Source organism: Passer domesticus, chromosome 18 (genome assembly GCF_036417665.1).
Source record: "Passer domesticus isolate bPasDom1 chromosome 18, bPasDom1.hap1, whole genome shotgun sequence".
NCBI lineage: Eukaryota > Metazoa > Chordata > Aves > Passeriformes > Passeridae > Passer > Passer domesticus.
In genome coordinates this window covers 9,135,646-9,159,490 of record NC_087491.1, presented here as the reverse complement: position 1 = coordinate 9,159,490, position 23,845 = coordinate 9,135,646, and the positions used below count along the sequence as shown (strand labels likewise).

Here is a 23,845-nt window from a genome sequence, read left to right as displayed (position 1 = left end):
GCTATTATTATTATTATTATTTATTTCCAAACTGCTGTGTCACCTCATTCATCAGCCTTCAGGCACACAAGCTTTCCTCCTTCTCCCCACCACCCTGCAAGAGCATTTGTACAGAACAAAGGCTTGCTTTGAAAAACGCCGTGATATTTTGCCACCTTTGTGGAAAACCTGTCACAACAATACCTAATTTTGCACGAGGCAGAATTTCAAATCAAGCCTCAAGGAAAGGGAGCTGCTCCTTCTCCAATGTGCAGCTGTCAGTGGCATTGCAGGAACCCACCCAGCAGGAGAAGGGGTTCTCAATTCCCAAATTCCTGAATTCCTGTGCTCTTCCCCCTGCCCAGGTCTGAGCTGCTCAAGAAGACCCCTGGCAAACGCCGCCTTGCTGAGCTCCTGTGCTCTGAATATTCCAGTGGGATGGACACTGCTGGAGCCAAGGTCAAGAAGAAGAAGAAAAAGCAGAGAAAAGCTGGCAACCAGCAGATTCCAACATAAGCCAGGCCCTTCCAGTCGTTGGCTGGAAAAGCTGCTTGAGTGCCTCAGCTGGGGGTCAGGGTGACCTGCCAAATCAGCTGAGGAGTGTTTCAATTTATCAGGCAAACGTGGGAGGGATCCTGGGGATCTTGGCCTCCTCCCCTTCATTCCATAGGTGCAAGTGGAATGGAATCTAGGCGTGTCCTGCTGCAATTGAATGTGGCCTCCTGAAGATGCACCGTGTTCCTAAGATGGTTTTTTAGCAAGAAAAATAAAAAAAAGGTTAAATATGATTCTCAGAGAAATGTGATGTGTGTGCAGCATGAAAGTGAGACAAATTTGGGCAGGCAGGAGGTGATTGTGGAGTTACAGGAACACTCCACAATCCCTTCACTTGCTGTTTGCAGCCAGGTAAGGCAGGGGAGGTGTCCCAGGAGCACCATGGAGAGGGGACTCTGCCCTGTGCCCTGTCACTGTGCAGGGAGCACTTCTGCTCCTGTCTCAGGCAATGAAGCCACACTGCTGCCACCTCCTCTCCTGTCCTCTGTGCACTGGGCAAGGTCTGTCCCTGGTCACTGTTGGTCAGAATTGCCACCTGCAGGGCTGCCAGTGGCAGGATTGTGGAGAGCTCTTCAGTGCAGTGACACACAGTCCCTTTGCAGAGCTCCTGGGCACAGAGCTCCCTGTCAGAGCTCCCGGGAGCAAACATTGTCACTGTGGGAAGGAGCCAGAGTGGAACCCAGCAGTCTCCAAACTTCTCCTTGCCTGCAGCGTGCTGTCATTCCCGATTATGTAACACAGAGGGAGTCTGAGATGTCTCACCTCTCTGAACATTAAAGCCTTTGCAGGTTCCTGCCAACCCCTGCCGGTCATGACCCAGCCTTTTGGGGTTCCCTGCCTTGCCTGGGCCTGCTTTGAGCTAATGGATTTCACTTCTTGCTTTTCCCATTTGCCATCCATCTTGTTCCCATGTGAGAACTGGGACACTGGGAAAAGGGATGCAGGGTGGCCCCAGTGTGCTGAGACTGGCACTTCTTCACCACAGTGGGTGAAATGAAACCCAAATTTTCCCACTCTGAGTGGGAAGGTGCCCCCAAAGCCTGCAGGAGATTTCCCAGCTCCTGCAGATGAGCCTCCCCTGTCCCCCTCCATCTCCCTCTGCTTCTTCCAGCCCCTCCTAGAGCACAAGCACCAAGCAGGGCACAGGTGAGAACAGCACAAACCCAGCCAAAACACAGCTTTGTGCTCCCTGCTTGTGTCTTCCTCGAGGAAAGGGATGAGGAAGAGCAGCCCACCATGGCCTGAGCCAGGCATGTTTAATGCAGGAGCAGAAAGTGCTCAAATAGTGGCAATTTCAGATGTCAGAAGGAAGAAAAGCACTGAAAAAGGAGTGTAAACAGATGAAAATGATGCCTTGTAAATACAGAATTGAGGGCACCTACTTTGGGCTGTAGTGAGTCATACAAAGGATTGTAGGAGAGCAGCAATCAGCCCCAAAGTATTTAATTTCTGGAGTGAAGGTAACTTTTGAAACCAGAATTTTTATTTCCTCCCTGGCAATTATCAAACACTTCAATTTCAGTGCAGTACTTTTTTCAACACTTCTGAAAGATGATAGAAAGGCTCCAATATCAAATTAACCATGATTTTTCAGAGAGAATGAAGTTACAATCATTTATTAGATTAAAATAAAATAACAACAAAGCCCACCTGATTTTGTTATGAGAACTATTTGGAAGAGCAATCAGGTTTAAGGCAAATGTCAACTTAAACAGAAAAGAAACCCCTGAGGATGAAAATGACTCAGAATGATGCAGAGAGTGCAAGTTTGGGAATGATCTTGTGCATGAAGGGAAAGTACATGACCTTCTCCTGGCTGACTGTCACGTAGGAATTAATAGGGACTATTGGCAAATTCATAATAGTAGGAAAAAAAGCCAACAGCACATAGGTGAGAGACATCAGGAGATCTCATTGCTGCCTGTATTGACTGGGCATGAAACACTACAAATGGTTATGATGAATAAAGTGATTTTTAAAAAATATTAGAGTGCCTTTTTCTTTCAGCTTCACCATCTGTAGCAGATAGGGCTTGATTGCTTGAGTGGTTAGGGAAAGAGAGAGGGGAGGAGATTGTTGAATAAGAAAGTGTTAAAAGAAGTGCACATGCACCTGAAGTTAAATGCACATTGCATTTGAGTTTTCTCCTAGTAAACTTGAAGGCTGATGAGAAAAAGGTGTTTGAATTGTGGCTGGGTGGGCAGGAATCAAATTGTGCCCTTATTTACACTTGGGCAGCTCCAGCTTGGCTCTGAGCTGGCTTCACCCTTGTGCACCACTCAATTCAGTAAGAACCTGGTAGGTTTGGGGTTGATTTCCCTCAAATCACCCTTTTACTTGGGTAGGGCAGGGTGTGGTGCTTGGAGCTGTGAGCTGCTCTGGAGTTCCATCACTTCCACCACCTGAAAATCTCCACCTGCAGCAGGACCAGGCTGTTGTTTGTGCAGGGGTTCCCAAATCCTCTGAGCACCCAATGCCAGAGGAGCAGCCAGGGGTGTCAGTGGATTCCCGTGGCATGGAGCAGGTGGATGTTGCCCTGAACTTCTGAATTTGTCTCCTCTTGCCCTGAGGTAGGTGATGGTGCTGAAGGGGACTTGGCTGGGTGGGAGCTGCCTGCACAGCTGGCAGGGGAGGGGAGCTGGGTTTGGCACTGTTGGTGGAGCTGCAGCTTTGGTTTTGGCTTTGGTCATGTTTGCTTGTCTGGATTGTGGTGGAGGGCAAGGGCCTCACTGCCCTGCAGCCCAAAACCCCTGGATTTGGTCTGGAAATAATAGCACTGTGTAACTTTTCTACAGAGCTGCTTGTGAGTCAGACCAGGGTTAGCTGGGTTTGCCTTCCCTGCTCTCACACCCTGAGCTTGCAGGAGATGCTCTTGTGTTTTCTCAGCTCTCTTCTGGCTCCGTGTCCTTTACCTGTGGTGGGAGCTCACATCCTCCTCTCCTCTGCAGCTGGAGCACCTCGAGCTCACTCTGCAAGGCTTTGGATTAGGAAAAAGCAAGGAGGTCACCTTGGGGCTGGGTCAGACACAGGACAAGCCCTGACTGCTGAGAGCACCAAAACTAGGCAGGGTAGGAAGCAGCAGAACCTCTCTGTGTACAACACCTTGTTTTCTCCTTAAACCTGGGAGAGGGCAGGAAAAGCAGCAGTGCTCTGGGCTTTGCATTCTGCCACAGTTTGGTTTGGTGTTGGATGAAGCCATGGAATACCTTGGCTAGAAACAATTCTGCTGATTGCAATGGCTTTGTGTGTGCTGGCATGTCCAGCAGCAGCTCTTGCTGTGGCTGTTCTGAGGTGCTGGTCCTGGTTAAAGCTGTGCCAGGAGGGGAGGAAGGTGGCACTCGAGCTGGGTGAAAGCCTGGAAGGGACCTGAGAGCCAGGGCTGTGTTTGGCCCTGGCAAACCCACTGCACTCCCTGCATCCAGAGCCTGGAGCTGACAGAGCCCAACCAGCAGCAGTTTGTCTGCTGGGCTCTTACCCTGGAGAAATCTCTGGAGCAGAACTGCTGCAACACCCAAAGGTTTCCCTGCTGGGACTGGTGCTTCTCTACTGTTCCATTTTTTTCCTTCATATAATTTCAACCCAGCACAGCCTGTCCTACCCCTGGGGCTTTGCCAGGGTTGCGCCCACCTGGCACCATCCTCTGGAAACATTTCCAGCCTGCTCAGGGGCTGCTGTAGGTGCAGGGCCAGTGCTGGTGGGTTCTGCTGTGGGGCACCAGCTCCCATCTCAGTCCCTGCACGCAGGCTGGAGGTGAGCTTGGTCCTCCAGCAGGTTTTGAGGCTGCTGAGATGCTCCCACACACGATGCTGTTCATGTGGCAAGTGTGCTGCTTCCGCTTAGAGCCTGTGGTGTCTTCCCTAAACTGTTTCATCTTGAGGCTTGGCTCTGCTGTGAGATCTCCCTGGCAGCAGCAGCTCCAGCCCTCCTGTCCCCTCTGCTCTCTTTCCTCCCCACCACACCTGGCACATTCCCCTTCCCAGGGCAGAGGATTCCTCAGGGCTCTGTCCTGCTCTCTCCTACCACGCTCCTAGCACAAACTGGACCCTGGCACCCTGTTATGGTGCTGGCTCCACTGGTACAGCTCCTTCCAGATGTGAAATGGCAAATTTAAATATTGCAATTACAAACGTGTAACGAAGCCTTGTACTTCATTAATGTAAGAGGAGGAATCTGCTACGGCTACAAGGACAATTAAATATTAGAGAATGTCTTTGATTCACATTCCTGCTGTGTAAATGGGAGGAAGGTTGCTGTATGCTCCTTGCCTTTGCGCTCACAAAATGAAAAGCACACCCACTGCAAGTTGTCCTTTGATAGATTTTTAATATGATTTTAAAGAGTTTTGTTTGGCCTCATTCTTATTCAATGAGATTAATTTAAAGCACTTATCCCCTGGGTTTAAGTCAATCCATGTAGGATTTGGGACGGGGGTTGTTGCCCGGGGAGGGGGTTGTTTGCAGGCCTCTCTGAAAGACTCCTTTCCCACTTCATTAACCCCGAGCCGGCAGCGACCCCCCTTCCTCCTCCTCCTCCTCCTCCTCCTCGCCCAGCCGAGGCGCGGGGATTTACCAAACCCCGTTATTCACATGCAAAGAGCCGGCCATGCACAAAGGCCGGGGGCTCTGGCCCCAGGCGTGGCCGCGCATTTATTTGGCCGAGCCGACAATCGCGGGGTTCCGGGGCACCGCGCTGGGACCCGGCCCGGGGAGCCGGGCAGGGGGCTCTGCAGGGCCGTGGGTGCCGGGGGGGCTCGCAGACAGCCGGGGGAGCGGCCGGGCCGGGGGGAGCCGCAGCCCATCTGTCGGCTCCCCGAGCCGGGAGCCGCTGCCCGGCTGTCCCGGGCACCAGCTGCCGGGCCCGCTGGTGAGCTGAGCGACACTTTTAAAGGGTGGAAACAATCCATTTTCCAAAGCGGTCATTTAAAGCACTTTAGGCAATTATACACTTAAGATTAGCGTTATTAATTCACCGGAGTCGCGGCTATCAACGCGCCGGGCTGCCCCGGTTCCCCCGCCGCTCCCGTGGCCGGTCCCGCATGCCGGCACTGGAACCGGGCCCCGGGGGGACACCGAGCTCCGGGGGACACCGAGCTCCAAAGGGACACCGAGCTCTAACGGGACACCGAGCCCCGGGGAGTGGGGGGCTCCGAGCGATGGGAGGTGGGAAAACTCCTCTCTGCTTTTCCCTTTCCCTCATCGGCGCCGTTCTGCCAGAGCAAACAAGCGGGAGGGGAAGAAGGGGCCGGCGGAGGCGAGACCCGTGTGTTTGTAAAGAAGTTTTATTTCCACATTTAAAAAAAAAAAAAAGGGGGGAGCGGGAGCGGCCGCGGCGCCCCGAGCCCCCCCCCCCCAACCCCGCGCCCCCAGCCCGGCCGGGCCGGCCCCGGGATACAGACTGACAAGAATCACTTACACAAATACGCCCTCAGGGTTCACAAATAAATAATTCATATACATTTTGCACCGTATTTACATTCCACCGCTTTTTTTTTTTCTTTTTTCTTTTTTTTTAATTTTTTTTTTTTTAAGTTTAAGTTACGGACGTCCCAAAGTCTCGCTGGGGCCACCGGCCCGGGCCACACCTCGGTCCCTCCCGGCGGCTGCCCCAGGCTCGGGGAGCCGGTGAAAGCGGGGAGGGGTCTCCCCGAGCCGCCCAGGTGTGGCTCGGCTCCCCCGATCATTCCTGGGGAGGGGGCGGAGAGGCGAAGCCCCCCCGGAGCATCCGACCCCATCCCACGCCGAGGAGGGGACACAGCGGCCCCGCTGCCCGTCGGGGGCACAAGGGGGTGAAGGTGGCGAGTGCCCCGCGGGGCGAGGGGCAGCTCTGCCCGCTCCGTCCCGCCAAGCCTGTCCTTTGATTCTTGCATTCTTTATATATTATTTTAAAAAAGGAAGGGGGTGGATTCATTTATAATTTTATATATATATATATACACATATATATTTGGGGATGAGCGGCAGTCTGTCTCTTGCTCGCGGCCCCAGAGGGGTGGGGTGGCCCCCTCCAGCCCCCCGACCCGGCGGGGCTGCCCGGGCTCCCGGGGCTCACCGGGGCTGCGCTGCCCGGGGCAGGACGCCGGGCAGCGGGGGCAGGGGCGGCGGGGGCTCGCTGCCGCCCTGCAGTCCGTGGATGAGGATGCGGGGCACCAAGGGTCTCTGGAGGGCGGGGGGCGGCGCGCTGGGTCCGCGGTACAGGTAGAGGGCGGCGCCGGGGTCCAGGTTGGAGACCAAACTCTGCGGGTAGAAGTAGGGCGAGGGGAACATCCTTTGCAGGGCCGAATAGTTGCCAGCCTCGGCCAGCAGCTCCAGGCCCACCGCCGTCTGCCTTTTCCACTTGGTCCTGGAGGGGCAAGGCGAGAGAAGGGGTCAAGGAGGGGAGGATGATCCCAAAGCCGCTCCCGGGCTCTTTTTACCCTTTGCACACCCCTTTCCCCGGGCTCTGCTCTCATTGAGCATCCCCGCTCCCGGGGCCGGCCTCTCCTGTGGGGCAGGGATGGGATGGGATTTAACGGGATGAGATTTAACGGGATGGGATTTAACGGGATGGGATGCAGACCCCCTTAATGGGGGCAGGGAGCTCATCTCCCTGGCGGTCCCGCCGCGGCAGCCCGGCTTGAGCTCCCACGGAGCTTTCCCGGGAGCACCGGAGCCACAGCCCGGCTGGGACCCAGCGGCGGGATGAGGATCCCGGCGATGAAAATCGCGACAGAAATTCCGGCCCTTCCTGGGCGTGTAAATCCCAGATTGTCACACGAGCCGAGGGTGACACGGGGGATCCGTGGGCTGAGCGGGGATGCTCCGGGACCCTCTCCCCGGGCCGGGGCTGCCGGGGCCGGGCTCGGGAGGCTGCGGGAGTCCCGCGGGGGGACAGCCGTGGGGCGGGGGCCCGGGGAATTCGTTTGCGGCATATCTATATCATCTATGTCTATATCTATCTGTCTATCTATCTATCTATCTATCTATCTATACCATCTATATCTGTGTCTAAATACACATACATATGTATATATGTATATATGCAAGTGTATATTTTTATATGCGTATATATCGGTATACGCTTGTATATATAAAAATATATATATAAATGTAGTTTAAAAAAATATATATATATATATTCATGTGTGTGTGCCGGATCTCGTGGAGGAGCCCGGCCCCAGGATCACGCCGCCCCGGGCCGGGCTGCCTGGGAAGGGTTGGGAGCTCAGTTTCGGCTCTGTCCTTGCAGGAGGGATTTGGGGAGAGGAGGGATGATCACAGCCTCCCCCGCCGCCCCTAAACTTCCCCGACATGGGGAGATCTTTGCAGGTGGAGAAGCGGGACTGCAAACGATGGGGAGGGAGGGTAAAACCCTGGAAGGAGCGAGGGGACAGGGCGGGGGCTGCTCCTCGTTTGGTGGCGGTGGCAGAGCTCGGGGCTGGCGCTGTCGGGACAAACCCACCGAAGCCACCGCGTCGCCAGCCCTTTTACAGATTTGTCGCTGAAGCGCTAAACCTATTTCCACCAGTAAATTATTCATCATAATAATAATTGTGTAATTACTGTAAAGGGTGTTAATTATTGATGCCCAAAGCAGTAATTGGTATCTATTATTAATGGGCCGATGTGTTATGCTGTTGTGTTTAGCTGCAAGCCCGCTCCTGCCTCCCCGGGGCTGGGGGCACGGATTGCCCCGCACCCGCCCTGCCTCGGCATCGCTTTTCTCCCCTTGGTTTTGGGGTGAAAAGCCCCGGGAGAGGCGGGGACGGGCCGCACATCGCCCCTGTCCCGGCTGTGGGGTGCAAAAGCCCTGCCGGGTTTGGGGTGCGCGGCCGGGGAGGGGAGCAGGGCGGGATCCCGGCGCTGTGGGCAGGAGGGAGCGGTGCATTTTTACCTTCTGTTCTGGTACCACGTTTTCACCTGCGTGTCGGTGAGGTTGAGGGAGGCGGCCAGCTCCATCCTGTCCTGCACGCTCAGGTATTTTTGCCTCTCGAAGCTGCGCTCCAGCTGGGCCAGCTGATGGTCGGTGAAGGCGGTGCGGGCTTTGCGCGGCTTTTTCAGCCGCACCGGGGGACTGTCCCGGGAGCTGGAGATCTCTCGGTCCCCTTCTTCTTTCACTGAGGAAAAGAGGCCAGGTCAGGGCAGGAAGGGAATCACCATCAGCAGAGAGGGTGACCCAGTGCAGGGCTCGGCTCACGGCACATTCGCTCTGCACCCCCGTAAATTTTAACCCCGGCTGCCAGGGGGAACTCGGGGCTCCCCGAGCCGGGCCCGGCTTTTCCCCGTCCCGAGGGTCTGGGATCGGAGCAGCAACGCTGGACTGTGCCGAGAGAACCCCCGGCCCGGCCGCCCTCCTGCCCAGACCCCCCGATCCCCCTCACCCCTCATTTCTCTCGGGGCAGGACCTTCCTCTGGGCGTATTCCCCCAAACTCAAAAGCTTTCTCGGTGCTTGGATTTTTTTAAATTTCCTTTTTTTTTTTTTTTCTATCTACCTTTCTCTCTCTTTTTTTTTTCTTTTTCTTTATTTTTCTTTTTTTTTTTTTTTTTTTTTTTTTTTAACCAAAACAAACCAACCAAACCCGAAAATTGCGAGCCCACATTTTTTGCAGGGGAATGTTGCCGTGCTGCCTCTCCCCTCCGCGGAGAATCCTCCGTCCTCCCGGGGACGCTGCCGGGGCACGCAGCAAACCTCCCTTCTCCAGGGCGCACAACGAAAAACTGGGGAAAGGAGCTCACAAACCCCTGCCCGGGCTGTTATTTATCTTTAAAAAAGGCCGAACGAGAGGGATTGGTGGCGGTTCGTTAGCGCGGTCGGAACGATGCGGGAATTTACGCCGCAAAATGTTGGAAGGTGATGGGAAAATTACGGAGCGGCAACAAAAATAAAAGGGGGAAAATAAATTCCTGCTTGTGCTTGCCTTCTCCACCCTCCTGGAGGAGATCATGGAGCAAATAGGTTCGATTTATACAAATCGGCGGCGTTTGGGTTCCTGATTTTGGTTTTTTTTACAGGGTTTTATGTTAAATTTGCTGGTGGCGGGGGTGAGCAGGGACAAGGCTGGAGCCGAACGCGAGCTGATTTCTCTCTGTAGGAAGACAATAATCCGGTTAATTGAGCCACCGGGGAGTGAAACCCTTCAACCAGAAACCCTGGCTCTGGCCGAGCGGGCAGAAGGAGCCGGGGATGATCCTTGGGCAGGGGATCGGCCCCGCTCTCTCCCGGGAACGGCCCCAAAGTTTGTAGGACTTTTTCGCGGGTCTGGCCTCTCGCATCCCGAGGAGGAAAATCCCCCCCGGCCCCTGGGATGATCCTCGGCTCCTAAAAAAGTTCCTGCCCGCCAAGGAGCCGCAGGAACGGCGGCCACGGCTTCTCTGCTCGGTCCGGACCGGCCCCTGGCTACCCCTAGCTTAAAAAAATTAAATATATACATATAAAAATATGTATTTTAGGGGTTTCCGGCACTTTGGCCGCTGGGGGTTAGGCCGAGCTTCGCAGCCCCTCTGCGGAGTAAATTTGGGGCGTTTTGCCCCGGGAAAGGCTGATTCCAAAGCGCCCAAAAAGGATCGCTCTGGGAGCGGGATCTTCACTCCGCCACTGATGCGGGGGTTTTACCCTCATTTAAACTGTGGTTTCCTCCCCATTTAAACTGGTTTTGGTTTTTTTTTTTTCTTTTTCCCTCCGCTTAATCTTTTCCCCCTTTCATTTAAGCAGTGGGGTTTTTTTGCGCCCCATTTAAGCGGTGTTTCCCCCGCAATTTAAAGGATTTTTTCCCCCATTTAAACGGCATTTGCAGCGCGGCCGTGGCTGTCCCGCCGCAGGGACGGGAGAGGAGCCGAGGGGCTCTGGAAAACGACCCCAACCCAAAGCAGGGCTCGGCCGGCTCAGGGGATGCAGAGAACCCGATTTTCTTCTCTCCCCTCGCTTCTTTCGCGATTTGGGGCAGGGGGAGAAGAGCTGCAGGAATTCGGGCCGGGTGAGAACAAACAGCCAAGGAGGGATCGCGGCACTGCCGGCCCTGCAAAGAGCTGGGGGCGATGCTTCCCCCCGGGGCACTTCCAGAACCGGCCCCGAGCCCGGGATCCATCCTTCGTTAGGAGTGGAAATCGCCCCGTGATGTCCAGAGCCTGAATGGATCCCGCTCTGGATGTCCAGAGCCTGAATGGATCCTTCTCTGGATGTCCAGAGCCCGAATGGATCCTTCTCTGGATGTCCAGAGCCTGAATGGATCCCGCTCTGGGTGTCCAGAGCCTGCCGCCGCCTTTGAGGCTAAATTGGGTGAATATTTTTTCCTCCATTAATCAGATTTCAGCCCAGCGGCTCCGGGCGAGCCCAGGGTGCGTTTGTAGCCGGGACGGGGCTCAGCCTGCCCCCCTGTTTTCCTGCCAATCCCCCCACATTCAGCGGCCCCTCAAGGTGCCATCACCTGCCTGTTCTCCGCCCAGCTGGATGGATTCCCTCTCCTTTCCCTCGCCAACAGCCGGCGGACAGTTTTCCCGGAGAAAAGTTTCTGCAGAGGTGACGAGGGTGGGATAAACTGCTCCGAGGGGCGAGCTCTGACCCCGAATCCCCCCGTGCTGTTCCTGTGCCTCTCCCTGCCCCGGCTGCCGCGGGGGGAGGCCGGGAAGGGCCGCGGGGGCCCGGGAGGCCGAAGCCCCCGGCCCGGGCTGAGCATCCCGAGCATCCCCCGTATCCCCCACGCCCCGCCGGCGCTGTGGATGCGGCCCGGGGCTCCCCGTCTGCACTGCTCGCTTTTGAACGATTTCCAAAATAATAACCCAAATAACAACAATCGAATCCAACCCCGCCGACCGGCTTGCTCGTTTCTCGCCGGAGCAGGGGAAATCCCTGGCAATTACGCGATTATTTTATTACGGTTCTGGTTTGGTTTGTTTGTTTTGGTTTTTCTTTTTCTTTTTTTCTTTTTTTTCTTTTTTTTTTCTTTTCCTCTGGCAGAAATCCGTCTCGGCTGCTCCTTTCCCGGCGGGTGGAACGGCAGAGCCGGATCCTGGCGGCGGGAGGCGGCCCCGGAGCGTTCCCCGGCGCGTTTCGTGATGCGCCCGTTGCCCCAACCCCTTCCACCGAGCCGAGCCCCACCGAGCCCCGAACCCCCAAGTTTCCCCAAGCCGGTGCCGACCCCTCGGTCATTCCGGGGGCCGCCGGTGCCGTGACCCGCCCTGAGCGAGCAGCGAGACCCCAGAGCTCCGGGAGGCTCCCGGGCCGCCGCACAGCCCAGCGCCCGAGCCGCCCTTACCTTTGTACTCCGAGTCCGAGGAGGAGCTGCTGGTGTTTTTTTCCATTTTCTCCCTAAAATCCTCGCCGGGCTTGGTGGGGATCCTGCCCGCCGGCTCCTGCGGGTGAGGTCCATTGGTGCTGGAGTAGGGCGCGCAGGCTGCCAGGGGCTTGCAGTCGGCCAGGATGTCTCTGATGAGGAAGGAGGAGGTGACGGTCCGGGACTGCGAGGGAGCCGAGACCTGTCCCGGCTGGAGATGCGCATCCAGGCCCGGCCGCGGCGCCGCCGCCTCCAGGCACTCGCGGCCCGGGGAGCGGGGCGAGGGGCACCCGCTGCTGCCCTCCGAGCGGGGGCTCAGCTCCAGCGGGGACCGCCCGTCCCCCACCAGCGGGTCCCCCTTGGGCACGGCTGGGCTGCCGGCTCGGTGGGAGAGGATGGAGTCGATCCCGAAGCCGGTGGAGCCCTCCATGGCCCCCGCGAGGTGCCGGCGCTCACACGGGCATTGGCGAGGGGAGGGCGCGGCGGAAGCGGGTTGGTAATGATAATTAACGATAACAGGAGGGAAAAACAAAAAACAAAAGATAACAAAACAAAAAAAAAAATTAAAAAGGAAAAAAAAAATTAAAAACAAGGTAAAAAGAAATAAAAAAAGAGCAAAGTTCAGTCTGGGATCCGGGCAACAATTGCTGCAGGGCTTTCCGAGGCGCCGCGCGTTAGATCCAGGGCTGCTCCGTCTTCAGCATCGCGCCCAGCTGCACTCACAGACAGACAGGAGAGGGGGGGAGAGGGAGGCAGAGTCAAACTTTGGCCGCGAAGGGGGTGGGGTGAGGGGGGACGGACCCCAGCCTCACCCGGGGTCCCGGCCACCCCACCCGTGCCCGGAGCGGCGTTGGCGCGGGGCTGGGGGGCAGCCCGGGGGCTCCCAGCCGGAGGTGGGGAGGCAGCGATCGATAGTGAAGGCTTCGCAGCGCCTTAACCACTTAATGATCCAGAAATCAATGGGGAAGGGCGAGGGGAGGGCGGAGGGGGTGGCCAGTCGCCGGGCCCTTCCCCGCCAGCCCCTCGGACACAGCCCGGGGGGAAAGCGGAGTCACTCCGGAGCCCGCAGCACCTCGGACAGCGCCGGAGCCGCTCCGGTGCCTTCAGCACCTCGGAGAGCGGCGGGAGAGCCGCGCCCTCCCCGGGGGGGAACGGGGGAAATGGGGAGAAAAACCCTGAACTTGGGCAGCTCCGGCTGGGGGACCCCCGCGCCCCCCACCCAGCCGTGTGAACGCGCCCATTGGCCGCCCGGCGTTTTGGGGGATGGCACTCCCCAACAGGCGACACCTCGGGGCTTGATTAACGGGGATTAATTGCGGTCCGGATCCCCGCGCTTTCCGGGCGGTTTCCGCCCTCTTTTGCTGTCATTATCCCGCTGATGGGGCTCTTAATGGGATGATTAGCCGCGGAGGGAGGGGGGGTGTGCGTTGGGTGGGTTATCGAGGGGTTACTGCTTTCTGAGCGCTTCCCCCCGCAATTAGCCGAGCTGCCGGTCCCTCCCGAGCTGGGAAAGTTTTGCTGGGCGTTAAAATTAAAACCAAAAAATTCCGGAAAAAAAATTAAAGAAAAAAAAAAACGGGAACGAAAAAGCACCGAAACCTCCCAAACCCCCAGCACTGAGGCGGCTGCTCTGAGCCTGAAATGAGCCTCGGAGCTGCGAAATTTCGTTGCCTGCCCTGGAAATCGGTTGTGGCCGAGCAGAGAGGTCCGGGGGCCTCCGGGCACCGCGACCCCCGCCCAGCGCTGCCGGAGCGGCTCTGCCAGCGCCCAGCCGCGGTGCAACTGGTGCAACTGGGCACGGACCGCGCTCTGAGCGGGGTTTTTCTGCCGTCAATCGCGTTTTAAATAAAACACCGATGGCCTCAGGCAGGGCTGCCCCGTCCTGCCTTGTCCTGCCGGGGACACCAACTTTCCTCCCTCCCGCCCCGTCGGGGGTTTGCTGTTGTTGTTCTCCCAGGCCGGAGAGGCTCACGCAGGATTCCCACCTTCCTGGCGGTCACACTGGCTGCTGTCTCCTCGAGGGTTTATTTAGGGGTTTTTCCCGTGGATAGAGCCTTCTCCGCGGCGATAGGAAAATGTCCACACCCGGGCGCGTGAAGCTGCGTCACTTTAAAGCGATGTCGCTGGTTATTTCTCAAACACTCGATTTCTTCTGCTCCCCACCTTCCCGGCCAGTCAGCTGCATCTTGTCCCTCTTCCAAAGCCGCCCTTGGCCGGCAGCTTGGAGGCGACCAAGGAGGGGAGAGCCCCCCGGGGGCAGCCCGGCTGCCAGCTGTCGGGCAGCGGCGCAGGCAGGGCCCCCGGCACCTCCTGCCCTCGGCCCTGCAGCTCGGGGCCGGCTGCGGTCGGGGCAGCGGAACAAAAGAACTTCAGAGGAGGACAAGCCCAGGAACAAAATCAGCATCTCCAGCCCCGGCCCCAGGCTGCCCGCACCTCGTGCTGAGGGCTGCTCAGCCTCCCTGCCCCTGCTCAGGGGCTCCTGCTGCTGCTGTGCCCTGTCTGCCTCCCAGCACAGAGCCGGGATGGGGATGGGGATGGGGGCCAGGTCAGTTTTTCAATGTCCCCATCCACGGGACTGGGCCAGGTGTCCCTTTGGACCGGGGAGTGCAGGAAGTGGTGCTGGTAAGAAATGATGCTGAGACCCCGATGGGGTTTGGCAGCTCCTGGCAGGGCTTGTGTTGGTTCTTGGGCTCTGGGAGCCTCCCTGTTCGACCACATTTGGGTTGGAAATTTGCACTGGGATCAGGACCAGTGCTGAGGTTTTATTTGGGACCAGGAACGGGACTGGGAAAGGCAGCAGGGCTGGGAGTGGGATTAGGATCAGGATTTGGATCAGCCATGCAGGGATAGGGCTGGTGAGGCTTGAATAAAGCACCTGCTTTCAAAGAACCACAAGGAAGTCCCCAGATGACACCACGATGCACAAAGTTTGTGGGGGTATTTGATTATGGGGTACAGCCCTTCTCCCAGAGCAGGTGCCATTCCCAGCCAAGGCCCTGGGGACACAGATGTCACTCCTAGGCCACACCTGGGGCTCCCAGCAGCTACAGATGCGCTGCTACTCCTGTTCTAATGACACTAAAATTAGTATTACTATTAAGCTATTAATGCCATTATTTTATTAAGCTGTTTCAGACTCCCCAAGGCAGAAATGTGCCCCGTTCTGCCCATGTGTGGTGTCCCTCCTCCATCACCAGACCCTGGACAGGTGGGGCTCCAAGGATTTTTCTGTGGCTCCCAGCAAAGAGAGGAAATGCTGTGCACAGACCACGGAGCAGTGCACACTCCTTCCCTCTGTGTGCCTGCCCTTAAACCCCGATTTCCAGACTGTTCTTGTCCACAAACAATCAGCCAAGAGGAGACCCCTGATGCCAACTGCATTCACAGCCACCTCCTCACAAGCCTCAGTCACAATCCAGTGTGGATTTAGGATCGTGGCAGCTTTGGGAGCTGCTGTTCCCACCCTGCCGGGTGCTGGGCTCTCCTGGTTCCTGTCACCAGCGCAGGTTTGGCCCTGGGGCCAAGGGACGGGGCTGACCCCGGTGTTCCCGGGACCCCTCCACAGCTGCGCCAGGGGCTGCTGAGCTCCGACGGTGCCTGAGCAAGGGTTAACCCAGAAATATCTGCACAGCCCGCTGTCCTGGAAGGGTCTGGCTGAGGGAGGAGCCCTCCTGAAGGGCGGCGGGGCGCTCGGGGCGCCGTGCCCAGCGGGAGCAGCGAGGGATGCTCGGATGCTCCGGTAACCGAACGCACCGGCAGGAGAGGGAGGGGGGCTCGGGGAGGGGGCAAGGGGGGCACGGGCGGCCGGGGAGGAGCTGCAGCGGCGGTGGAAGCCCGTTACCGGTGGGTGTCACTGCAGGACAAGGAGCGGGGGCGGCGCGGGGCCGGGACACGCGGGCTCAGGGCTCCTCGGGCCGGGGGGTACCGGGGCAGGCTCTGCCCATCCGAGCTGTGACACCACGGACAGTTGGGGCACATTGCCCAGCGTTTCGTGGTCAGATCTGTCGGCTCTGAGCCGCACTCAGAGGTGTCTCCTGAACGCACTTTGTTTATTTGTCGGATGATTTTCGGGTTTCTGGTTTCTTTGCTGGTTTCCTGCGCCTGTCCCGAGCAGCAGCTCTGCAGGGGTTTGGTTCACATTGTCCTGTGCCAGCCCTTCCCAGCCCGGCAGGACTCTCTGGAGGTGCTTCCTTCCCTGAGCACACCCCGGGGACCTCGGTGGCTGCTGCAGGGGGACAGGGATGCTGTGGCTGGGCTGGGAGTTGGAGGTGGCTCCCAGCAGGCAGAAGGACAAACCTCGTGCCTGGGCTTCTCACGCTCTCATAAAAAGTGTCATTTTTAGCAAGACAAGTCACTTTAGGCTCAGCTTCCTCCCTCCCTGGAGAGGTGGGGAGGGTCTCTGGTTATAATCCACCTCTGCCAGCTTGGCAAGCCCTGCTGTTATCCCCCTTACTATTTCAGATGGGTTTTATTTAGAGGCCTGTACTAAAAAGGGGAAAACATGTACCAGGGTTTTCTCAGTTCGGAGCAGGTGATTTTGTTCCTCCCTCAGCCCAGGTGTGGGCAGGGTGGAGTTTGTTACAGCTCCTTCCTTATAAAAGGGCAGGCTGAGGTACAAGCTGCCCTAGGGAGGGGTGTGGGAAATGCTGGAGCAGCTCCTGGGGAGCCTTCCTTGTCCTGAGGGGTAAAATAAAGCTGCCTTTGCAATTTACTTTGTTGTTTCGTCTTGAGCAATGCAGTGTGACGTTATAAAGGACTTTTATTTTTGGGGTTTGGCTGGAAATCTGAGGGGCAGTGAGCCCTGAGCTCAGTGTGGGTTTTTCATGTCCTTTGGCTGCTGGTGGCTGGGCTAACCCCAGTACCAAGGCGTGGGGGGCAAAATCATGCTGGCACATCCACCTGAGCTCAGGATGCAGTTGGGGCTGCCCAGCACAGCAGATCCACCTCCCAGAGCTCTGGGGTGAGCACACCTGAGCTCTCCAAGTGCCATGGGAGAGAGAATATGAAAATTGGGAGATAACTTGGCTTAAAAAGCTGGTAAACTCTGAGCTGTCATGGTAGATGTGAGAAGTAGACTGTGTAAGAGGTACCAATTATTCCTTTAGTAATAATGGAGACCCACAGTTTAAATAATGGCACTTTTAACCAAGTGGTGTTTGAAGTGAAATGCTCTGTTGGGGGGAGATGCATTCCAAATGTGTGTTGGCTCCTGACTGAGCCTGTGGGTTGAGTTGGTGTTGGTAGAGTTTGAGTTTGTTCAGTGGGTGCTTGGACAGGCTCAGCCCTCGGGGCCTGCAGGCACCAGCAGCTGCTGGAGGGGGTGTGGAGCTGGCTGGAGCCGCCTTAGAGCAGAGGCAGTGCCTGTGCTGAGGCCCAGTTTGGCAGAGCACTCGAAGCAGGTGTTTGAATTCCTTCACACAGGCAAAGGCTTTGCTGAATCAGGCACTGATGGGAAGCTGTTCTGGCAAAGAAATGAGGCCTGATGAGAGATTACAGATTTGATATCAGCTAGGACGTGGCTGTATCCAATCTATTTGTCCAGAACCAGCAGGGAAGGAGCCTGTCCTGCCTCCCTGTGGGGCTGTGCTGGTGTGAGCACTGCCCTGCTCCTGGGTATCACCAGGATTGTGCTGTGCACCTGACACAAAGCAATGACCAGGCTGAGACAGAACTGTTCCTCTTATATTTATGATTTATTTGGCTATATCTGCATTAGCATAACTCTGTAAAACCTGAAAGTCTGTTGCATGTGGAATGCCAGGGTCCAAGGGCTGTGCCCAGCACCATCCTTGCTGTGGGGGCCCTCTGGGGAAGGGGACAGCTCACAGGCACTCCTCAGTGGGAGGCACTGAGAGCCTTTTGACGGGATTCAGGGTCTGGAAAAGTCCTGAGACGAGGCTCAGCCTATGAGGAAAGGAGCAGAGAGGGGATTGGTTACAGCCAGGAGCCAGCCACAGAAAATAGGTTGAAGCACAGAGAGGGAGGAGACTGCAGATTGCACAAGAGCTTTTGCCTGACTGGGAGACGTGTCTCCAGCTGAAGTTAAACACTTAACCTGCTTAAAATGAGGAGTAGCTTCCTGATTGACTTCAGGAGATTCTTATCCTGCTCTAGCATCAAGGCCCTGTAGTTTTATTATTGTGTGTTTGTTGTCTGACATTTTCAAAGGGTGCCATGCCCTAAGGTGGGCCCTGAAGTAAATATGAGTTGTTTTCTACAAAATTAGACTCGGGTTCTTCACTGAGGGGCCAGGATGGGCTCAGAGCTCCCAGAGAAGTCCCTGATGAGGTCAGGGACTCTTACATGACCTGCCCTAAAAACAAAAAAGCAGCAGCTCCCCAGGAATCACCTTTGAGTGAGGCCAGGGTGAAAAAATGCCCATGACAGCAAACAAAAGGGAAGCAATCTGGGGGTAGAAAGGTGCCAGGGCCCTTTGGGGTGAGCAGTGGGGCTCACACACAGCTGTGTGCAGCAAAACTGCACGGGAGGAGCAGTGACTGGGACTGGGGGGGCCCCCAGCACAATTCCCTGTGCCACACATCTGCCTGTGTGCCTGTGCTGAGCTGCCTCCCACTTCCCCCACCCACCCTGCTCAGGCTGGCTGCATGGCAGGTTTTGCATATGTAAAAATACAGAGCAGTCTTTGCCCTGAAAAGCTTGCTAGTGATCTCATTAATCAAGACAAACAAAGCGTATTTAGCTATTCCCCCTCTCTGGAGGAAGGCGTTCAGGTACTTAAATATGCATTTGAGTGCCTAACTTCAGACAGCTGTTTCTGGATGTTTTTGCTTTCTTTCACAAATAGCAGCAGTGACATAACCCCTCTCGGGGAGGGAGAGGTGGGGAAGGCAGAAGCAGGGGCTGCTGCAGGAGGTGGGTAACCCCAGAGAGCTGGCAGGGACAATCACTGCTTGTTCCAACTCCAACCTGCCACTAAAGATGAAGCAGTTTTTCCTTTGCAGCTGGGATTTTTAGAAAAATCCAGTGCTTGCAGGTAGGGACAGCTGAGCTGCTTCTCGTGAATATCAGGCTCCCTCATCCACCAGTGCTGGCCACAGGGACATTTCTGCCTGGGATGGGGTGGTGCCATAGGAGAGGAAACAGCACTTTATTCACTCCAATCTCGGTGCAAAGCTCCTGGGTGAGAAATGTCCCACCGAGCCACAACTGGCAGTAATTAAAGTGAGCAGAGCCTTGAGGAAGTTGTGAGGGGTGCCAGCTCCTGCCCTCAGCATGAGTGAGTGGGGAGCACCAGGTGTAGGACAGGGCCAAGTGCTGCTTTAAAAAATGAGAAACCCTCCCAGTCATTAGAGTCCAGATAAGGGTGTCCTTGGGTCAAAGGTCTTTTTATGACAGAGACTGGTGTTGAGCAGTCAATGCCAGTGATGAATCCTCATCTCTGATTCTTCTAATTCATATTTTAAATGATGAACCCAAAGGTACCTCCTCTAGAGACAGCTGATGATCTTTGCCATTACTCTGCTGCAGTTATGGGTTGTTAATGCCAGGGTTTTGTTTGGAGCTGCAGCAGGACAGGAATATGGCTTGTAGGAAAAAGCTGAAAGGTTTTCCTTGCAGGATGATGGAGCTGCTATGGGCTCCAGCTGCTGCAGAGGAGCAATGTTTGCTGCTGTTCATTTCATTTATTATTGACAAATGAAAACCTGCAGGACCCTTGCAGCTGGGACGTTGTAATGTCAGTGTTAGCTTCACAGAATTAGAGGGGCAAAAAAAATAATTACCACTCCTAAAACTTCAATCTGTATTTGGAGGGTATTATCTTTAGAGTTTCACAGTTACAATAATGTGTTAAATTGGAGGGCACATTAAGGCAGGTGTGCTAAGTGAGGGCTGATAAATTGCAGGTGAGATGCAGGAAGGCCAGGCTGGGGCAGGGAGGTCAGAGCTCCCCTGATGGCAGCAAACCCCAGAGCCTGAGCAGGGTTTGGTGGGTGCTGGGCACTGTGAGCACCCTTGGGTGCAAAATAAGCTCAGCTTAAGTGGGGAGTTTTAGTTACTAGAGCTGTGTGTAATGGTTCCTGGTGACTTGAGAAAGAACCCATGGAGAGGCCTGAAGCAGGTAATGAACAGCACCAGGCTCTCCCCGTGGCCTGGAAGGATCCATGGAGACCTGGCTGTCCCTGCTGCTCTCCCAGCACCTGCCTGGCTCTGCCCAGCTGCTCCAGCAGCTCCCCAGCCTTGCACCATTTTTCACTTTAACAACAAAGCTGCACCGGGACTCAGCCTGCTTCCTCCATCATCCATTTGATCGAATCCTTTTAGCGGGTGACAAAACACTTTCCTGTGCTCACTTTACAGGAAACCAATCTCTATTATTTTCTTTCCTTTTTTTTTTTTCCCTTTCCCAAACCCTCCTTCATTTACAGGAGTCTAACAAATCCTGGGGCTTATTTATTTTTTTTTTCTTCCAAAACAACACAAAACAGTGGATTTTTTTCAGGAAGGGGAGGGAGCAAAACAAACAATACAGAGAGGGGTAGGGTGCGCTCAGCGCGCCGAGCATCCCCTTACAGACAAAATAAAAAAATAAAATAAAAAAATAAAATAAAAAAATAAAATAAAAAAAAAACCACCCCGCGCGCGCGCACGCATCGAGATGCAAATGATTTTTCCGCCAAGCCACCGCTTGTAAAGCTTGACAGAAAATAATGAGAAACACTAAATCTTTTATAAGGTCAACACTCAAGCAGCTGTCAAACAAGAAAAGAATTTAGCGAAAGATCCGCAAAAACTTCCATCGCCTCATTAAATCCAACAGGGCCGGGGCCCGGCGTGGTGAGGAGGCACCGGGGCGCCTCCGTTTTGTGTCAGTAATTTGCGGCGGAGGAAGAGCCAAGACCAAACAGCCAACGCCGAAGGGGCCTTGGGGAGGCTGGGGAATCGTTAGTGCGCCAGCAGCGGCCCCGGTTCCTAATTGGAAGCATTGGGCATTATCAACGGAGGATTTGCCTCGGCTCCCTGACAGCTCTCTAGGCCTGGAATGATAGCCCACTTGTCAGTGTAAAAGACCATTAAAAACAAACCATTTTGATTTAATTGGAGGCGGTGTGCTGGGGGCCCAGGTGAGGCGCTTCATCAGCCGATGTTGGCTGCTGATGCCTTTTTCCCCCTGTATTGATGGCTTTTTTCTTTTTCTCCCCTCCCTTTCAAAAACTGTCTAGGAAAGAGAAAGAGGTGCTGAAAGATCCTTCACAGCCGCACCGAGAGCGGCTTTCAATAGGGTTGTCAACAAATGCCATGACAAGTTAGAGAGAGGCAGGTACTTTTAAAACAGACGTTATTCTGTCCAAGATGAGCTGTGCTCAGAGGTGAGTGTTGGATTATTAGGGTTACAAATAATGTGGCTTTTCCTGCCAGGAGCGTGCTTAACTGGCTTAACGAATGGGGTTGATTTTTCTCTCCCCACCTTTCCAAGAACAGAGGGAAATGCAGGATGAGGGAGCCTGGGCTAAATGATCTTTATTTGCTTCAAGACCAGGAAGGTTTCAAACAGTGCTTGGAGATTTTGGACTGCTGTATTTAATGTCCTATAGAGATTTGTGGGTTTTGGTTTTTTTTTTTTCTTCCTGAAAATAATAGCCACAGATATTTGCTGGGCTTCACTGGTCATTTGGTCTGGACAACAGCATGAGGAAAGAAGAATTAACGCACTGGAGCTGTAACCTGGAGTGTGCCCCCCACCTCCCTGGCAGATGTTTCAGGGTCAGACCAGAGCTGGCAGCTTTCACACTGACCTCGTGTGCTTGACATCTGAATCCTGACCCTTTTCATGCCAGGCAAGAGTTTTACTTAAAGTTATCTTGATAAATAGCATTTCTGCAGAAGCCAGAACGGAGCCATGAATGAAACCCCAAACCCATTTAAAAAACATTTCCATGGAGTTGTGCACTGCAGCAATGGCAGGTGCTCACCCATAACCCAACACAGCGTGTGTGGTTTCACCCTGCCACAAGCCGTGAGCACCCAAAATCTCTTCCTTCGTGGGTGAGAATCTCCAGAAGAGCAAGGGGAATTGGCTGCCAACTCTTCCTTGTGCTGCCTTTGGCTGCTGGGGTGTGGTTGCATGTGGAGCCTGCCCTGGAGATGATCGAGGCTGTACAGCTGCACAGGAGGCTGCTGTTTTCCTGTGTCAATCAGATGTCCAGAGCAATGGAAATGGCACAGGAGTGATGGTCACTCTGTCTCTGAGGGAAGGGCTGAGCGTGACAGGTAATGGTTTTTACAAAGAGAGGGTCAATTGAGGTAAGATATAAGAAGTTTTTACAATGAGGGTGTTGAAATACTTGGAATTTGCCCAGAGAGGTGGTGGATGCTCTATCTGTGGAAACAGTCAAGGTCAGGTTGGATGGGGCTCTGAGAAACAAAACCTGGTTGAGGATGACCCTGCTCACTGCAGGGGAACTGGACTAGAAGGCCCTTAAATATTTCTTCCAAGCCAAAATTATCTGTGACAGAGGGCAGCATTGGGTGGGATGAGAGGTTGGGGATACAGAGGGCACAAGGGATAGTGGGAAAACCTGGATCATGAAAATGCTTTGCTGTGATTTGTGCAATTGTGTTGCTGGAATCTTTGACTGTGCAGGCAAAACCAAGAAAACCTCCAGAATCTGCAAGCAAATGCAGTGAGGGTGACAGGGGCCCAGAGGCTGCAGCTAGCCATGGAGTGGCTGTGGGCCCCGAGGAGATGTGCAGGGATCATGCCCAGGGCAGCTGAGTCTGTGCTGCCTGTTTGGAGCCCTGCAGGGTGTTGTGGTCTCTGTTTGCATCGTGCCTGCCACAGGCCAGTGATGCTGCTTTGGATTGATACTGCAGGGCTGGGAGCGACCAGCTCGTGTCACTTGGGCCACTGAACAACCAGCAGCTGACACTGATTTTAATTCTTTTTGGTCAGCCAAAGTCCCAGCTGAAGGGAGGATTGATCTGGTAGTGTGGTGACAGGAAGCTCTTGAACACATTGCTTTATTATTTAAGCACTATTTAGGCCCCTGGAGATGAGTTTTATAGCACTCCAAGTCCCAGAAGTTTTTCTGCCCTCAAACCCAGGAGGACCAATGCTGCACCTGAACAGCCAGCCCTGTGTGCTGTGTGTACCAAGCCCAGGTTATTTAAGCAGAATCTGTGGCTTTTCTGACAAGACAACAGCTGCAAGATTACATGAGCTGTGCTTGTCAGTTCAGCTCCATAGACAAAAATAGAGGTAAGGCATTAAAAAAAAATGCAGAACATTTTTGTGTGTACGTGTTAAACCTCAGCTGTTAATTCTGACGAAGGATCAGGCTGCGAGCAGGTATCGGATCCCTGGTGAGAATCAAATTCCGGAGCCCAGAATTTTTGCTGCAAAGTTTATACAGTGGGGATTCCTCTAATTACTTTCAGTGGAAATTTACCTGACAGAGCTTTCCCAGGTAATGCAAGGCGTACGCAGGAGAGCCGCTCAGCCGTTGACAGAGCCTTTGATTTTGTGCCAGGTTGCAAATTAAGTCTTTTGCCAAGGTACCCGAACACTTGCTCGTCAATTGCTTATCGCTTATTCATATCGCGCATCCGCGCCGCGCGTTTCATCTGCTCGGGGAGGCAGCGCACGGTGACAAAAGTCTTGTCCAAAGTTGCTGCATTTCCTTTCCTTCCCCTTGCTTGGTCAAGTAAACAAGCCACCTGAGTGTGTCTGTGAGCTGGGATTCTCTAATGAGCAAAGGAAGAACCCTGGTGTGTGTCAGTGACAGGAGGTGCGCGGAGCTGTTTTGACACGTTGGTGAATTCTGTCCTGTGCTGCTGCTTTGTTGCTGCCTGAATCCTTCCTGACTTGATAGAGCCCTGGAAATATACTGGGGGTGGCCAGCATTGGCTTACTGGTTTGGACAGTGACTACCAAACGTTCAGGTGGAGGTGGCTGGAGCCTCACCCTGGTCTGGCACAGGTGGAGATGCTACATTTGGGCAGTAATGTCCTTTCCAGAGTTCGGCTGACACAATTCTGCCTGAGCCAGCAGGTGACACAGGGACAGGACAAACGTGGGGGACAGGAGACTGAGAGAACTGGGATTG

The 23,845-nt window shown here is 54.8% G+C and overlaps 3 protein-coding genes across 8 annotated transcripts in view; 1 reads left to right on the top strand and 2 right to left on the bottom strand.

The window, feature by feature from the left end:
• The window catches only part of DDX31 (DEAD-box helicase 31), a 42,955-nt gene extending 42,188 nt beyond the window's left edge, over positions 1-767 (top strand). For 3 of the 4 annotated variants that reach the window (XM_064393998.1, XM_064393999.1, XM_064393997.1), the window contains one exon: positions 345-767. In XM_064393998.1, the coding sequence (XP_064250068.1) occupies positions 345-495 (151 nt within the window). In that variant the 3' untranslated portion in view covers positions 496-767. The remainder of the gene's footprint in view (positions 1-344) is intronic. The other variant, XR_010349146.1, reaches the window with a different exon arrangement.
• A 5,384-nt stretch (positions 768-6,151) lies between these two features.
• BARHL1 (BarH like homeobox 1) lies at positions 6,152-12,562 on the bottom strand. The gene is made up of 3 exons (XM_064393823.1): positions 11,763-12,562; positions 8,404-8,626; positions 6,152-6,873 (listed from the first exon to the last, which is right to left on the bottom strand). Exons 1-3 carry the CDS (start codon positions 12,208-12,210, stop codon positions 6,579-6,581), a joined length of 966 nt encoding a protein of 321 aa, XP_064249893.1. The 5' UTR covers positions 12,211-12,562; the 3' UTR covers positions 6,152-6,578.
• A 4,892-nt stretch (positions 12,563-17,454) lies between these two features.
• The window catches only part of CFAP77 (cilia and flagella associated protein 77), a 57,986-nt gene continuing 51,595 nt past the window's right edge, over positions 17,455-23,845 (bottom strand). For all 3 annotated transcript variants that reach the window (XM_064393563.1, XM_064393564.1, XM_064393565.1), the window contains one exon: positions 17,455-17,684. In XM_064393563.1, coding sequence (XP_064249633.1) covers positions 17,616-17,684 — 69 coding nt within the window. In that variant the 3' untranslated portion in view covers positions 17,455-17,615. The remainder of the gene's footprint in view (positions 17,685-23,845) is intronic.